Source organism: Bufo gargarizans, chromosome 6 (assembly GCF_014858855.1).
Source record: "Bufo gargarizans isolate SCDJY-AF-19 chromosome 6, ASM1485885v1, whole genome shotgun sequence".
Taxonomy (NCBI): Eukaryota; Metazoa; Chordata; class Amphibia; order Anura; family Bufonidae; genus Bufo; species Bufo gargarizans.
Window position 1 is genome coordinate 376883718 of NC_058085.1, and position 17083 is coordinate 376900800.

The 17083-nt window shown below is 48.1% G+C and overlaps 2 protein-coding genes and 1 long non-coding RNA gene across 3 annotated transcripts in view; 1 reads left to right on the forward strand and 2 right to left on the reverse strand.

Moving 5' to 3' along the window:
• The first annotated feature begins 1319 nt into the window (after positions 1–1319).
• LOC122939976 lies at positions 1320–1731 on the forward strand. The gene is made up of 2 exons (XR_006390219.1): positions 1320–1430; positions 1545–1731. It is a non-coding gene; the product is annotated as an uncharacterized LOC122939976 (long non-coding RNA).
• A 7168-nt stretch (positions 1732–8899) lies between these two features.
• On the reverse strand, positions 8900–11785 carry LOC122942250 (the record flags this gene model as incomplete). Its single annotated transcript, XM_044299753.1, has 2 exons — positions 10376–11785; positions 8900–10081 (listed from the first exon to the last, which is right to left on the reverse strand). Coding segments are annotated over exons 1-2 (2592 nt in total), but the record flags the coding sequence as incomplete, so codon positions are not given.
• A 4825-nt stretch (positions 11786–16610) lies between these two features.
• Positions 16611–17083, reverse strand: part of LOC122942251 (pancreatic triacylglycerol lipase-like) — a 38087-nt gene continuing 37614 nt past the window's right edge. The window contains exon 11 of the mRNA XM_044299754.1: positions 16611–16648. Within this exon, the coding sequence (XP_044155689.1) occupies positions 16611–16648 (38 nt within the window). The remainder of the gene's footprint in view (positions 16649–17083) is intronic.

Here is a 17083-nt window from a genome sequence, read left to right on the forward strand (position 1 = left end):
CAGTCTGCCTGTTACGCCAGGTACATCAGGCCGGATCTCTTGATTTAGAATGTTGTTAGTTTTTAAAGGTAAAAAAAAAAAAAAAAAAAAAAAGATATGATAATGAGGAGAGATTTGTTTGCAGGTGTTTGCTCCAGCTGGTGCAGCGCGTGTTCGCAGCGTTATCCTGTATTGCATTGGTACTAACTGTTTTTTCTTCTAGGTGTGGTGCGCCCGGCGGTGTGGTTGGTTGGCCACTCTTACATTTTCTGGGCGGCTCAAAGAGCGGAGTGCAGGCCTGGCGGTCGGATGCTTGGATTCCGTGAGGTGGATGTGTCCTGGAGGGGTATCCGCGGTCTTAGGTGGTCGCAGATCCTTACGGAGGTGGTAGATATCGGTTTCCATTCCAGGGGCCCTGTGATCCTGGTCATCCATGCCGGTGGCAATGACCTATGTTATCTCGCTTGGCAGAGCTCATGGCTCTCATGCGCTCCGACATTGAGAGGTTCTCGTCCTTTTTCGCCGAGATGGTGCTAGTGTGGTCCGAGATCATTCCTCGCGTAGTTTGGCATGGTGCCAGGGATGCCGAGGCTGCCGAGAAGTGCAGGAGGACCGTTAACTCTCGCATGTCTCGTTTTGTGCGCTCCCGAGGGGGTATTGTGGTGAGGCATCGCCAACTAGAGGGTGATAACAGGTCCCTTATTAGGCCCGATGGTGTTCACTTGACTGAGATCGGTCTGGACATCTTTATTTCTGGCTTGCAGGACGGTATCGAGCAGGCCATGTTTTTGCTGGGTGGTGGTCGGAGCCCCGTTTAAGGCTGCGGGTCTCCTCCGTGGCGGTAATTGATACAGCGGAATGTTGGAGATGGCTGATGGCGTACTTGCCCGCCGGGAGTCCGGCGATTGGCATACCGCTCCAAGATGTTCTTTGGTTTTGCTGTATAAAATAAATAAGCTGTGGCCGATCACCACCCAGCTAAAAGGTTACCTGTTGTCCCGTGTGTTTGTTATATGGGTCAGTTTTAAGTAAAAGGGGGAGCTACAGGTAGGCAGAGGTGCCGGCCCGGTTCTTGGCTTCCCTTTGCCCTATCCTTACATACCAGCAGTCTGGCAAGCGCCCGACTTATCGGGAGGGTGCTTAGGGACTGGGGGTCCCCCTCCCCTTCCCCTTCATAGCCGTGGATCATATGTGGCACCTCGTCAGCTCCGTTTAGGTGCTTGAGGGGTTAATTGAGCTAGGTTAGGACGTCATTCTGGGATGATTAGGTTATGTCTCCTCCCTCTAGCAGGGTATATAACCCCCTCCCCTGCTGCTGCACTTCCTCTTTGCAGCGGAAGCCGAGTTGCCCACCCTCCCGCCCTTGAATGGGTACTTCAGCGGGGAGTTTTCTTCTTTGGTGTCTGTTTTTACAGTTATGTAACAGGAGGGAGAATGTTCGCATACGATAGGTAATTATTACCTGGGGAGCGTTGACGGCGTGGCGGTGATCTAAGGATGTTTGTATGCAGGTTGTACCTTTTTACCCTTGTTTTCAGTTATTTACTTTGTCTTCTTCTTTTAAGAAGGGCGGTTTGGTTTGGGATACGAAGTCACAGCTGGCGGTAATTGATACAGCGGAATGTTGGAGATGGCTGATGGCGTACTTGCCCGCCGGGAGTCCGGCGGTTGGCATACCGCTCCAAGATGTTCTTTGGTTTTGCTGTATAAAATAAATAAGCTGTGGCCGATCACCACCCAGCTAAAAGGTTACCTGTTGTCCCGTGTGTTTGTTATATGGGTCAGTTTAAGTAAAAGGGGGAGCTACAGGTAGGCAGAGGTGCCGGCCCGGTTCTTGGCTTCCCTTTGCCCTATCCTTACATACCAGCAGTCTAGGATAGGTATGTATATAAGGTGTAGGATAGGTATACAGGGAGTGCAGAATTATTAGGCAAGTTGTATTTTTGAGGATTCATTTTATTATTGAACAACAACCATGTTCTCAATGAACCCAAAAAACTCATTAATATCAAAGCTGAATATTTTTGGAAGTAGTTTTTAGTTTGTTTTTAGTTTTAGCTATTTTAGGGGGATATCTGTGTGTGCAGGTGACTATTACTGTGCATAATTATTAGGCAACTTAACAAAAAACAAATATATACCCATTTCAATTATTTATTTTTACCAGTGAAACCAATATAACATCTCAACATTCACAAATATACATTTCTGACATTCAAAAACAAAACAAAAACAAATCAGTGACCAATATAGCCACCTTTCTTTGCAAGGACCCTCAGAAGCCGCCATCCATGGATTCTGTCAGTGTTTTGATCTGTTCACCATCCACATTGCGTGCAGCAGCAACCACAGCCTCCCAGACACTGTTCAGAGAGGTGGACTGTTTTCCCTCCTTGTAAATCTCACATTTGATGATGGACCACAGGTTCTCAATGGGGTTCAGATCAGGTGAACAAGGAGGCCATGTCATTAGATTTTCTTCTTTTATACCCTTTCTTGCCAGCCACGCTGTGGAGTACTTGGACGCGTGTGATGGAGCATTGTCCTGCATGAAAATCATGTTTTTCTTACCTTGCAGACTTCTTCCTGTACCACTGCTTGAAGAAGGTGTCTTCCAGAAACTGGCAGTAGGACTGGGAGTTGAGCTTGACTCCATCCTCAACCCAAAAAGGCCCCACAAGCTCATCTTTGATGATACCAGCCCAAACCAGTACTCCACCTCCACCTTGCTGGCGTCTGAGTCGGACTGGAGCTCTCTGCCCTTTACCAATCCAGCCACGGGCCCATCCATCTGGCCCATCAAGACTCCCTCTCATTTCATCAGTCCATAAAACCTTAGAAAAATCAGTCTTGAGATATTTCTTGGCCCAGTCTTGACGTTTCAGCTTGTGTGTCTTGTTCAGTGGTGGTCGTCTTTCAGCCTTTCTTACCTTGGCCATGTCTCTGAGTATTGCACACCTTGTGCTTTTGGGCACTCCAGTGATGTTGCAGCTCTGAAATATGGCCAAACTGGTGGCAAGTGGCATCTTGGCAGCTGCACGCTTGACTTTTCTCAGTTCATGGGCAGTTATTTTGCGCCTTGGTTTTTCCACGCGCTTCTTGCGACCCTGTTGACTATTTTGAATGAAACGCTTGATTGTTCGATGATCACGCTTCAGAAGCTTTGCAATTTTAAGAGTGCTGCATCCCTCTGCAAGATATCTCACTATTTGTGACTTTTCTGAGCCTGTCAAGTCCTTCTTTTGACCCATTTTGCCAAAGGAAAGGAAGTTGCCTAATAATTATGCACACCTGATATAGGGTGTTGATGTCATTAGACCACACCCCTTCTCATTACAGAGATGCACATCACCTAATATGCTTAATTGGTAGTAGGCTTTCGAGCCTATACAGCTTGGAGTAAGACAACATGGAGAAAGAGGATGATGGGGTCAAAATACTCATTTGCCTAATAATTCTGCACTCCCTGTATAGTGGTATGTATATACGGTGTAGGATGGGTATATAGGGGTATGTATATATCGTATAGGATGGGTATATAGGGGTATGTTTATACGGTATAGGATGGGTATGTATATACGGTGTAGGATGGGTATGTATATACGTGTATGATGGGTATATAGGGGTATGTATATACGGTGTAGGATGGGTATGTATATATGGTGTTGGAAGGGTATATAGGGGTATGTATATATGGTGTAGGATGGGTATATATGGGTATGTATATACGGTATAGGATGGGTATGTATATACGGTGTAGGATGGGCATGTATATACGGTATAGGATGGGTATGTATATATGGTATAGGATGGGCATGTATATACGGTTTAGGATGGGTATATAGGGGTATGTATATACGGTGTAGGGTGGGTATATAGGGGTATGTAAATACGGTGTAGGATGTGTATATATATATACGTGTAGGATGGGTATATAGGAGTATGTATATACGGTGTAGGATGGGTATGTATATACGGTGTAGGGTGTGTATATAGGGGTATGTATATACGGTGTAGGATGGGTATGTATATACGTTTTAGGATGGGTATGTATATAAAGTGTAGGATGGATATATAGGGGTATATATATATGGTGTACGATGGGTATGTATATACAGTGTAGGATGGATATATAGGGGTATGTATATACGGTGTAGGATGGGTATATGGGGTATGTATATACGGTGTGGGATGGGTATATAGGGGTATGTATATACGGTATAGGATGGGTATGTATATATGGTGTAGGATGGGTATATATACGGTGTAGGATGGGTATGTATATATGGTGTAGGATGGGTATACAGGGGTATGTATATATAGTGTAGGATGGGTATGTATATACGGTGTGGGATGGGTATATAGGGGTATGTATATACGGTATAGGATGGGTATGTATATGTGGTGTAGGATGGGTATATATACGGTGTAGGATGGGTATGTATATATGGTGTAGGATTGGTATACAGGGGTATGTATATACGGTATAGGATGGGTATATATATACAGTGTAGGATGGGTATATAGGGGTATGTATATACGGTGTAGGATGGGTATGTATATACGGTGTAGGATGGGTATATAGGGGTATGTATATACGGTGTAGGATGGGTATATAGGGGTATGTATATACGGTGTGGGATGGGTATGTGTATACGGTGTAGGATGGGTATATAGGGGTATGTATATAAGGTGTAGGGTGGGTATGTATATACGTGTAGGATGGGTATATAGGGGTATGTATATACGGTGTAGGATGGGTATATAGGGGTATGTATATACGGTGTAGGATGGGTATATAGGGGTATGTATATATGGTGTGGGATGGGTATGTATATACGGTGTAGGATGGGTATATAGGGGTATGTATATACGGTGTAGGATGGGTATATAGGGGTATGTATATACGTGTAGGATGGGTATATAGGGGTATGTATATACGGTGTAGGATGGGTATATAGCGGTATGTATATACGGTGTAGGATGGGTATGTATATACAGTGTAGGATGGGTATATAGGGGTATGTATATACGGTATAGGATGGGTATATAGGGGTATGTATATACGGTGTAGGATGGGTATGTATATATGGTGTAGGATGGGTATATAGGGGTATGTATATACAGTGTAGGATGAGTATATAGGGGTATGTATATACGGTGTAGGATGGGTATGTATATACGGTATAGGATGGGTATGTAGAGGTATGTATATACAGTGTAGGATGGGTATATAGGGGTATGTATATACGGTGTAGGATGGGTATGTATATATGGTGTAGGATGGGTATATAGGGGTATGCATATACGGTATAGGATGGGTATGTATTTTTGGTGTAGGATGGGTGTATATATATACGGTGTTGGATGGGTATATAAGGGTATGTATATATGGTGTAGGACGGGTATGTATATATGGTGTAGGATGGGTATATAGGGGTATGTATATATGGTATAGGATAAGTATGTATATATGGTGTAGGATGGGTGTATATATATACCTTGTCGGATAGGTATGTATATACAGTGTAGGATAGGTATGTATATACGGTATAGGATGGGTATATATATATACGTGTTGGATGGGTATGTACAGTACAGAGCAAAAGTTTGGACACATCTTCTTCTCATTCAAATAGTTTTCTTTATTTCCATGACTATGACAATTGTAGATTCGCACTGAAGGCATCAAAACTATGAATTATCACATGTGGAATTATATACATAACAAAAAAGTGTGAAACAACTGAAAATATGTCATATTCTAGGTTCTTCACAGTAGCCACCTTTTGCTTTGATTACTGCTTTGCACACTCTTGGCATTCTCTTGATGAGCTTCAAGAGGTAGTCACCTGAAATGGTCTTCTCTTCACAGGTGCGCCCTGTCAGGTGTAATAAGTGGGATTTCTTGCCTTATAAATGGGGTTGGGACCATCAGTTGCGTTGTGGAGAAGTCAGGTGGATACACAGCTGATGGTCCTACTGAATAGACTGTTAGAATTTGTATTATGGCAAGAAAAAAGCAGCTAAGTAAAGAAAAACGAGTGGCCATCATTACTTTAAGAAATGAAGGTCAGTCAGTCCGAAAAATTGGGAAAACTTTGAAAGTGTCCCCAAGTGCAGTCACAAAAACCATCAAGCGCTACAAAGAAACTGGCTCACATGCGGACCGCCCCAGGGAAGGAAGACCAAGAGTCACCTCTGCTGCGGAGGAGAAGTTCATCCGAGTCACCAGCCTCAGAAATCGCAGGTTAACAGCAGCTCAGATTAGAGACCAGGTCAATGCCACACAGAGTTCTAGCAGCAGACACATCTCTAGAACAACTGTTAAGAGGAGACTGTGTGAATCAGGCCTTCATGGTAGAATATCTGCTAGGAAACCACTGCTAAGGACAGGCAACAAGCAGAAGAGACTTGTTTGGGCTAAAGAACACAAGGAATGGACATTAGACCAGTGGAAATCTGTGCTTTGGTCTGATGAGTCCAAATTTGAGATCTTTGGTTCCAACCACCGTGTCTTTGTGCGACGCAGAAAAGGTGAACGGATGGACTCTACATGCCTGGTTCCCACCGTGAAGCATGGAGGAGGAGGTGTGATGGTGTGGGGGGCTTTGCTGGTGACACTGTTGGGGATTTATTCAAAATTGAAGGCATACTGACCCAGCATGGCTACCACAGCATCTTGCAGCGGCATGCTATTCCATCCGGTTTGCGTTTAGTTGGACCATCATTTATTTTTCAACAGGACAATGACCCCAAACACACCTCCAGGCTGTGTAAGGGCTATTTGACCATGAAGGAGAGTGATGTGGTGCTGCGCCAGATGACCTGGCCTCCACAGTCACCGGACCTGAACCCAATCGAGATGGTTTGGGGTGAGCTGGACCGCAGAGTGAAGGCAGAAGGGGCAACAAGTGCTAAGCATCTCTGGGAACTCCTTCAAGACTGTTGGATGACCATTTCAGGTGACTACCTCTGGAAGCTCATCAAGAGAATGCCAAGAGTGTGCAAAGCAGTAATCAAAGCAAAAGGTGGCTACTTTGAAGAAACTAGAATATGACATATTTTCAGTTGTTTCACACTTGTTTGTTATGTATATAATTCCACATGTGATAATTCATAGTTTTGATGCCTTCAGTGCGAATCTACAATTGTCATAGTCATGAAAATAAAGAAAACTCTTTGAATGAGAAGGTGTGTCCAAACTTTTGGTCTGTACTGTATATACAGTGTAGGATGGGTATGTATATACGGTGTAGTATGGGTATATAGGGGTATGTATATACGGTGTAGGATGGGTATATATGGGGTGTGTATATACGGTGTAGTATGGGTATATAGGGGGATGTATATACAGTGTGGGATGTATATATATATATGGTGTAGGATGGGTATATAGGGGTATGTATATACAGTGTAGTATGGGTATATAGGGGTATGTATATACAGTGTAGGATGTGTATATATATATACGGTGTAGGATGGGTATATAGGGGTATGTATATACGGTGTAGTATGGGTATATATGGGTATGTATATACAGTGTAGGATGTGTGTATATATATATATATACACGGTGTAGGATGGGTATATAGGGGTATGTATATACAGTGTAGGATGTGTATATATATACGGTGTAGGATGGGTATATAGGGGTATGTATATACGGTGTAGGATGGGTATATAGGGGTATGTATATACGGTGTAGTATGGGTATATAGGGGTATGTATATACGGTGTAGGATGGGTATATAGGGGTATGTAAATACGGTGTAGGATGGGTATGTATATACGGTGTAGGATGGGTATGTATATACGGTGTAGGATGGGTATGTATATACGGTGTAGGACGGGTATGTATATACGGTGTAGGACGGGTATGTATATACGGTGTAGTATGGATATATAGGGGTATGTATATACGGTTTAGGACGGGTATGTATATACGGTGTAGGACGGGTATGTATATATGGTGTAGGATGGGTATGTATATACCGTGTAGGATGGGTATATAGGGGTATGTATATACGGTGTAGGACGGGTATTTATATACGGTGTAGGGCGGGTATGTATATACAGTGTATGATGGGTATATAGGGGTATGTATATACGGTGTAGGACGGGTATGTATATACGGTGTAGGATGGGTTTATAGGGGTATGTCTATACGGTGTAGGATGGGTATGTCTATACAGTGTAGGACGGGTATGTCTATACGGTGTAGGACGGGTATGTATATACGGTGTAGGATGGGTATATAGGGGTATATATATACGGTGTAGGACGGGTATGTATATACGGTGTAGGACGGGTGTGACGGTAGTAGAAAATATCCCCGTCAAGCATTCCCTTCTTCCCATGAAAGAAAGTCACCCAATATTCCACGAGTAGGAATATCCCTGGAATCGCCGAGTAATCCACACATGAGTCAACTTAATGCTGGAAACACGAGACTAACTTTACTGGCGCACAGAACTCACAATTTATGCAGCATAAACTCCTCCTCTGGGCCCGGCTAGATAATTGAGTTTTAACAATACACACGGCTCAATTGTCTGCTGGCCAGAACATTTACAACTTTTAACACTTTCAGAAAAGTACTTTCCATCCCACATACAAACATAATTTCAGCCTCCCTGTTCGGTACACGAATACATTCATTCTTGACATTTGGAACCAAACAATATAGACCTTAAAATAGCAGGGAGAGAATTAAACTGAAGCATATAGGCAATTGCATCAAAGTCCTTCACAATGGCCCCCCTTTTTCTCCCTGCTCCGGCAACTCGGTTGGACCTTTCCTGGTCCAGTAGGGTTGACGGGTTCAGAGCTTTTAGTCCGAGGTTAAATCCGTTTGGCGTGACAATCCATCGGCATTCCCGTTTTGCTTGCCTGGGCGATAATGAATCGTAAAGTCATAGGGCTGTAAGGCCAAGCTCCAGCGTAGCAAACGGGCGTTGTCCCCTGAAACCCGGTTAAGCCACACCAAGGGGTTGTGATCGGTGATGAGAGTGAACGCCCGGCCATAAAGGTAAGGTGTGAGCTTTTTGAGTGCCCACACCAAGGCCAAACACTCTTTTTCAATGGTGGCATAGCTGACTTCCCTTGGCAACAGCTTCCGACTCAGGTATGCCACCGGGTGCTCACCTCCATCCTCCCCGATCTGGCTCAGTACTGCCCCCAGTCCAAACATTGAAGCGTCTGTGTGGACAATAAATCTTTTGTTAGGATCTGGGGTAACCAACACCGGAGCATTAACCAGAGCAGTCTTTAGTGCTTGGAAAGCCACCTCGCATTCCGGGGACCACAGGACTTGTCGGGGTAGCTTCTTTTTGGTCAAGTCGGTCAGGGGTTTGGCCAGGGCGCTATAGTCGGGTACAAAGCGTCTGTAATAGCCGGCTGTGCCTAAGAAAGCCATGACTTGTGTCTTGGTGTGGGGAGTGGGCCAATTGGCAACAGCCTCGATCTTAGCCGGCTCCGGCCGTTGCTTACCACATCCTACTCGGTGGCCCAAATATTGTACCTCCGCCATACCCAAGTGACATTTGTCGGGTTTCAGGGTCAGCCCGGCCCCCCTGATCCTATCTAATACTACCCCTATGTGCTCTAGGTGCGCCTCCCAAGTATCGCTATGGATGGCGATGTCATCCAGGTAAGCGCATGCAAAGCTCTGGAGACCCCCAAGTAACTGATCCACCATCCGTTGGAAGGTGGCCGGGGCGTTCTTCATCCCGAACGGCATAACCCGGAATTGGTATAGGCCGAACGGGGTGATGAAGGCCGACTTGGGTATGGCATCTTCTGCTAGGGGAATCTGCCAATATCCCTTGCATAGGTCTATTGTGGTCAGATACTTCCCTGCAGAGATACGGTCAAGCAGCTCGTCCATCCGTGGCATCGGATAGGCGTCCGTAACTGTCTTGTCGTTGAGGCGCCGGTAATCTACACAGAAGCGGGTTGTCCCATCCTTCTTTGGCACTAAGACTACCGGCGAGGCCCAAGGACTTTCTGAGGGCTCAATTACGCCTAGCCGAAGCATCTCATCTATTTCCTTCCGCATCCCTTCCCGGACTGCTTCGGGGATACGGTAAGGGGGCTGTCTCAGGGGTGCCTGTCCTGGAGTCTCTACCTTGTGTATGGCTAGGAGTGTGTATCCAGGCTCCTGAGAGAATGTGGCCTGTTTTGTTTCTAGTAAGCGGACAGCTTGAGCCCGCTCTTGCGGCTCCAGCTGTTCACCTAGCTGGACTTTCTTTATCTGGGTCATCCCGTCGTTACTGCCCAATAGGTCGGGAAGGGGTAGGGTCTCTGTGTCTTCTCCTGCTGGTGCACAGATAGCGGCTACCTCCTCTGCCCGTTCCTGATAGGCCTTGAGCATGTTGATGTGAAAGGTTCGTTTCACATCTTCATCCTCGCAGCTGGCTATCGTGTAGGTCGTGTCGCATATCTGTCCTATAACTTTATAGGGGCCCTGCCAGGCGGCCTGGAGCTTGTCTGTTCGGACCGGTCTTAATACCATGACCTTTTGGCCTATCTGAAAGCTCCGCTGCCTAGCCCGTCGGTCATACCATACCTTCTGGCGCTGCTGGGCCGCCCGGAGGTTCTCTCGCACTGTCTGGGCTAATTCCTCCATGCGGTCCCTCAGCTCCAGGACATAAGGTACAACCGGGGTCCCCTCAATCTCTGTCTGCCCCTCCCAGTGATCCTTGATGAGATCTAAGGGCCCCCTCACCCGCCTCCCATAGAGAAGTTCGAAGGGTGAGAATCCGGTCGATTCCTGCGGCACCTCTCGGTAGGCAAAGAGAAGGTGTGGCAGGAATCGCTCCCAATCCTTGTATGCCCCCGTGAACGACTTCAACATTTGCTTTAGCGTTCCGTTGAAGCGCTCGCACAGGCCGTTAGTCTGGGGATGGTATGGGGAGCTAGTCAGGGATTTAACTCCACAGGTTTTCCATATCTGCTGGGTTACCTCGGCCGTGAATTGGGTACCTTGGTCGGACAGAACCTCCTTGGGAAAGCCTACTCGGGAAAATACTTTAACTAGGGCCTCTGCTACGGTCTCAGCCTGTATGTTAGAGAGAGCTACCGCTTCGGGGTAACGGGTGGCGTAGTCTACTATGGTGAGTATATACCGCTTGCCGGAACGGCTAGGTTGGGCCAGGGGCCCTATAATGTCCACGGCTACCCTTGTGAACGGTTCTTCAATAATGGGCATGGAAACTAGTTTAGCCTTTGTGTGGTCTCCCTTTTTACCTATACGTTGGCATACCTCACACGTTTGACAATACGCCCTGACGTCGTCAGATACCCCAGGCCAGAAAAAGTTCTGAGTTACCCGATACCCTGTCTTGCGTATTCCCAAATGGCCTGCCAAGGGTACGTCGTGCCCAATCCTCAATAACTCCTGCCGGTATTTCCGGGGAACTACCAGCTGGCGTTTTTGCTTAGGCCCTGGTGCATTACCCCGGGTCTCGGTGAGCCTGTACAAGCGGCCGTTCTCCCAGATAAATTGCTCCTTCTCTAATCCCCCTTGGCCCCTCCTGGCTTTCTCTCGATACTTTCTGAGGGAAGGGTCTCCGGTCACCTCCCGCCCAAAGTCCTCTGGGGTGTCCCAGGGTAGGGGTTGTACAGTCAAGGGTAGGTTGGGTTGGCTTACCTGGGTCTCAGTAGGAAGTGGATGGATCTCGGCAGCGCGACTTTGTGCTCTGGTGGTTACTGCGTGGGCCTCCTGAGCGGGGGTAGAGGCGAACGCCGAAGTCAGGGGGCCAATGTCGTTGCCCAAGATGACTTCAGAAGGTAAGTCTTTCATGACGCCCACATGAACAATGCCAGCTCCCGCCCCCCAGTCTAGGTGTACCTGTGCAGTAGGGATACGGTATACTGCCCCCCCTGCCACTCTCACAGCAATTGATTTCCCCGGTTTCTCTGATGCCTTAATAAGGTGTCTTTGTACCAACGTGATGGTTGCCCCACTGTCTCTTAATCCCCGGGCGGTTTTTCCATTAACCATGACCAGCTGACAATGGTGTTTCCTGTTGTCCGTAATAACAGATTGTACCATGAGGGCTTCGTAAAGGGTGCCCAATGGTTCTTCCTGACCCAGTTCCTGGGGATCCCAAGCCGAGTCTACACAATGGGCTGCTGCTGGGGGGGCGGTACCCAGGTCGAGACCAATTTGACCTGGTGTTGTTGTCCATGGGGCAATTCTGCTTGTAGTGACCCAGCTGTTTGCACCGGAAGCAGCGTTGTTCATTGCCCTCCTGGCGTGGATAGCGAGGGCTAGATGTCACCGGTCTGTTAGGAGGTTGGTATCTAGCGGCGGGTGGGTATGAGGGCACCGTTGGTCGTGGAGGTTGTACCCGTGGTGTGACCGGGTTCGTCTTGCGAGTATCCGCATATTCATCCGCCAACTTAGCGGCCTCTGGTAGAGTCATGGGCCGGCGATCTCTCACCCAGTCTTTGACATCCGTCTGGATGTGCTCGTAAAATTGTTCCAGGAGCATTAGTTGCAAAATGTCCTCTGCGGTGGTGGCCTGGCTGCTGTTGACCCAGTTAGAGGCCGACAGGGATAACTGGCATGCCCATTCCACGTAAGAGTCTTTCGTGGTTTTGCGTGAGTCCCTGAACTTTTGTCGGTAGGACTCCGGGGTTACTGCATAACGAGCCAGGAGCACTTCTTTAACCCTGGCGTAGCTATGGATCTCCTGCTCTGGCACGGTCCGGAAAGCATCAGAAGCTTTGCCTGACAGTTTGCCTGACAATATTGCGACCCACTCTCCTCTATCTATTCGGTGCAGGTTACATTGTCGCTCAAAATCTGCCAGGTAATTATCAATTTCACTGTCTTTTTCATCAAAAGCTTTAAAAGCGCTAAACGGAATCTTCCTTGTGTCTGCTGTACTGTCCTCACTGTTTGGAGAATGTGCGGCTGCTTGTTGGACTGCTGCCAGTTTTACCTGTAGCTCTGCGTCTCTTATTTGTTTAGCCTCCTCCGCTAACAGGTTCATCACTTTCAGCACCACATCCGCCGTTGGGTTCGGACCGAACCATGCTAGCTTCTCTCTCATTGCCTTGTTGGCTGGTGATTCCTCCTCCTGAATCACTGGTGTCCCCATCTCTTGTACTGCTGGCGTTGCTGCAACCAAGTTCTCCTGGTCTAGCTCCATTAATTCTGCTATAATGACCCGCTTGGTTTTGTTGCTAGCAATCCTTCCACGGACTTCCAGTAGTTCTTTCAGTGTATTTCTTTTAAGCAGGGTGTACCAGCCTTCCATTCACTGTTCCCAGTGTCTGCTTGGAATCCTGGTGTAAAGGAAAGTAGAAGGGAAAATCCCGCTGCTGCCAACCAGTTGTGACGGTAGTAGAAAATATCCCCGTCAAGCATTCCCTTCTTCCCATGAAAGAAAGTCACCCAATATTCCACGAGTAGGAATATCCCTGGAATCGCCGAGTAATCCACACATGAGTCAAAACTTAATGCTGGAAACACGAGACTCTTTACTGGCGCACAGAACTCACAATTTATGCAGCATAAAACTCCTCCTCTGGGCCCGGCTAGATAACGGAGTGGTAACAATACACACGGCTCAATTGTCTGCTGGCCAGAACATTTACAACTTTTAACACTTTCAGAAAAGTACTTTCCATCCCACATACAAACATAATTTCAGCCTCCCTGTTCGGTACACGAATACATTCATTCTTGACATTGGGAACCGAACAATATAGACCTTAAAATAGCAGGGAGAGAATTAAACTGAAGCATATAGGCAATTGCATCAAAGTCCTTCACAACGGGTATGTATATACAGTGTAGGATGGGTTTATAGGGGTATGTCTATACGGTGTAGGACGGGTATGTATATACGGTGTAGGACGGGTATGTCTATACGGTGTAGGACGGGTATGTATATACGGTGTAGGACGGGTGTGTATATACGGTGTAGGACGGGTATGTATATACGGTGTAGGACGGGTATGTATATACGGTGTAGGACGGGTATGTATATACGGTGTAGGACGGGTATGTATATACGGTGTAGGACGGGTATGTATATACGGTGTAGGACGGGTATGTATATACGTTGTAGGACGGGTATGTATATACGGTGTAGGACGGGTATGTATATACGGTGTAGGACGGGTATGTCTATATGGTGTAGGACGGGTATGTCTATACGGTGTAGGACGGGTATGTCTATACGGTGTAGGACGGGTATGTATATATACGGTGTAGGACGGATATATAGGGGTATGTATATACGGTGTAGGACGGGTATGTATATACGGTGTAGGACGGGTGTGTATATACGGTGTAGGACGGGTATGTATATACGGTGTAGGACGGGTATGTATATACGGTGTAGGACGGGTATGTATATACGGTGTAGGACGGGTATATAGGGGTATGTATATACAGTGTAGGACGGGTATGTATATACGGTGTAGGACGGGTATGTATACACCGTTATATTAGTAGCTCCTCTGAAATCGGCACGGTCCGAGGTTCTGGCGCCCTGTCCCCCCAAATGTCGCTGATCTGCCCCCAGTCACATGACCGCACACACCGTGGAGGACAGCAATACCTGAGCACAGACGGCCGTGGCCTCCTCCGCTAATGTGAAGGTTACTTGTACCGCGAGGGGCCCGACGTTCTCACCGCTGTCCTGGGTGGAGGATGTGACTGGACTTCAGCTCTCTGGCAGTGAAGGGGTTACCGCGTGGTTGCTGGCAGCTTCGGTGACACATGAGGAGCCGCAGCAGCTGTGTCGCTACTTTGTATGCGGCCCCCTGTGAGCGCAGATTACACCTTGCCGGTCGGGAGCGCGGGGGAATTCGGCGCACACAGTATCGGCTGCTTCCAGGGCAAGTCCCGACTCGCGCTCCATTCACACTCGGCACCAGAACAGACTGATGAGAAATCAGTTATTTAGAAGACGGGGTCCCCCGAGACCCCCGAGATCCACCGCGCGCCTCGTCAGCTGCTCGGGAGCTGTTAGAGTCTAGTGAGGTGTTAAATCTGCTGGTAATTGCTGAGGCGGCATCATTGTGTGCCTCTCCCAGGGCCCTGCTGCTGGAGGCGTCCCCGGGGGCAGTAATAGTGGTGGTACCTGAACCTCACTATGCCCCTCACAGCAGCATGCATAGGGTTAAGGGGGGGCCACTCATCCCGGGGTCAGTAATAGTGATACCTGAACCTCACCGGTGCCTCACTATGCCCCTCACAGCAGCATGCATAGGGTTATGGGGGGGGCCACTCATCCCGGGGTCAGTAATAGTGATACCTGAACCTCACCGGTGCCTCACTATGCTCCTCACAGCAGCATGTATAGGGTTAAGCAGGGACCAGTCATCCCCGGGGTCAGTAATAGTGGTACCCGAACCTCACCGGTGCCTCACTATGCCCCTCAGCAGCATGCATAGGGTTAAGGGGGGACCACTCATCCCGGGGTCAGTAATAGTGATACCTGAACCTCACCGGTGCCTCACTATGCTCCTCACAGCAGCATGTATAGGGTTAAGGAGGCACCACTCATCCCCGGGGTCAGTAATAGTGATACCTGAACCTCACCGGTGCCTCACTATGCCCCTCACAGCAGCATGCATAGGGTTAAGCAGGGACCAGTCATCCCTGGGGTCAGTAATAGTGATACCTGAACCTCACCGGTGCCTCACTATGCCCCTCACAGCAGCATGCATAGGGTTAAGGAGGCACCACTCATCCCGGGGTCAGTAATAGTGGGGGCTGCTGCAGACACCTGATACCTGAACCTCACCGGTGCCTCACTATGCCCCTCACAGCAGCATGTATAGGGTTAAGGAGGCACCACTCATCCCCGGGGTCAGTAATAGTGGGGGCTGCTGCAGACACCTGATACCTGAACCTCACCGGTGCCTCACTAGACCGGTGCCTCACTATGCCCCTCACAGCGGCATGTATAGGGTTAAGGAGGGATAAGTCACATCCTGTGGTTACTATGAGATTGTATCACAAGCGCAATGTGTGACGGGGCCCTTAGGGGACCAACATCTCCACGTTGCAGCCTCGTAACTGGAGCCGATTAATTGATGAAGTGCAGCCTCCCGAGGAGGGGGGGGGGGGTCGGTGCCACGGGGACCACAGAACTCTTACAGTAAACACAGTATCGTGGAGGTGACGAACACGTAAAGGCTGCACCAGGGAGCCGCGTCTCCCACCTGTGGTCGCCTGTACGAGGCGACGTGTGGTATCGCCATTCACTCCTATTGGAGAGCGGCTGTCACATGACGCTGCCGTAGCTACAGTGTGACACCAACCCTTGGCTGCGGTGGGAAAGAAAACCGGATTTGCTGTTACGTTATTGGACGTCAGACCGGCCCAATGTCCCCTGTGATATGACCTCCAGTGATGTTGAGGGAATGAACCTCTGACCCATTAATGACCAAATAGAACCAGATCCAAATGAAGAGCGGCGAGAGCCATTGAGTTAGGGTGCGACGACCCTGACCGCCTCCATGATGGGTCATCTTCAGAGGGGAATGAAGCATGTGCCTTGTCTGTGGTCGGTGGGCACAGGTGTTGTGGCCTCCTGATTGTTTACCTGAGAATTAAAATGAGACTGACCTCCGGCAAGTATTGTGATGCCAACGCAATATCACTGGTCACTGTGCCCACCACCCTGGTCACCCAGAACTAAACCCAGGAGAGAAGAAAGAGTTAAGACCAGGAGAGGTGCGGAGGATTAGTGCAACTGGAATGAGGTCATAGAAGGGGGCTGAGATTTGTAGATCAGACTGTGAGGGAAGAAAAGCTTTGGCTATGGAAAAAAGGGCAGAACTCGGACACCTGCTGGTGGAGACCAATCAACTCGGCCAGTGACTGGAGAGCTTTTAATGTGCTTGGCCGTGCCCAGTGGTAAGCGCTGAGCCTGAGGTTAGCAATTATATGGAGGGATGAAACTATTCAGCATTTCACACCAAACCGTTGTCTAAAACGTAATTGTCCCCCTCCTCCATTGTGTGCGTGACACCGGCAAGCTGATAACATGGCGTCAACAAAACAGACACGTCCAGGAACCAGATCCCATAACAAACAGTGCTTACAATGACAGCTCTTCTCGTGTTCTGA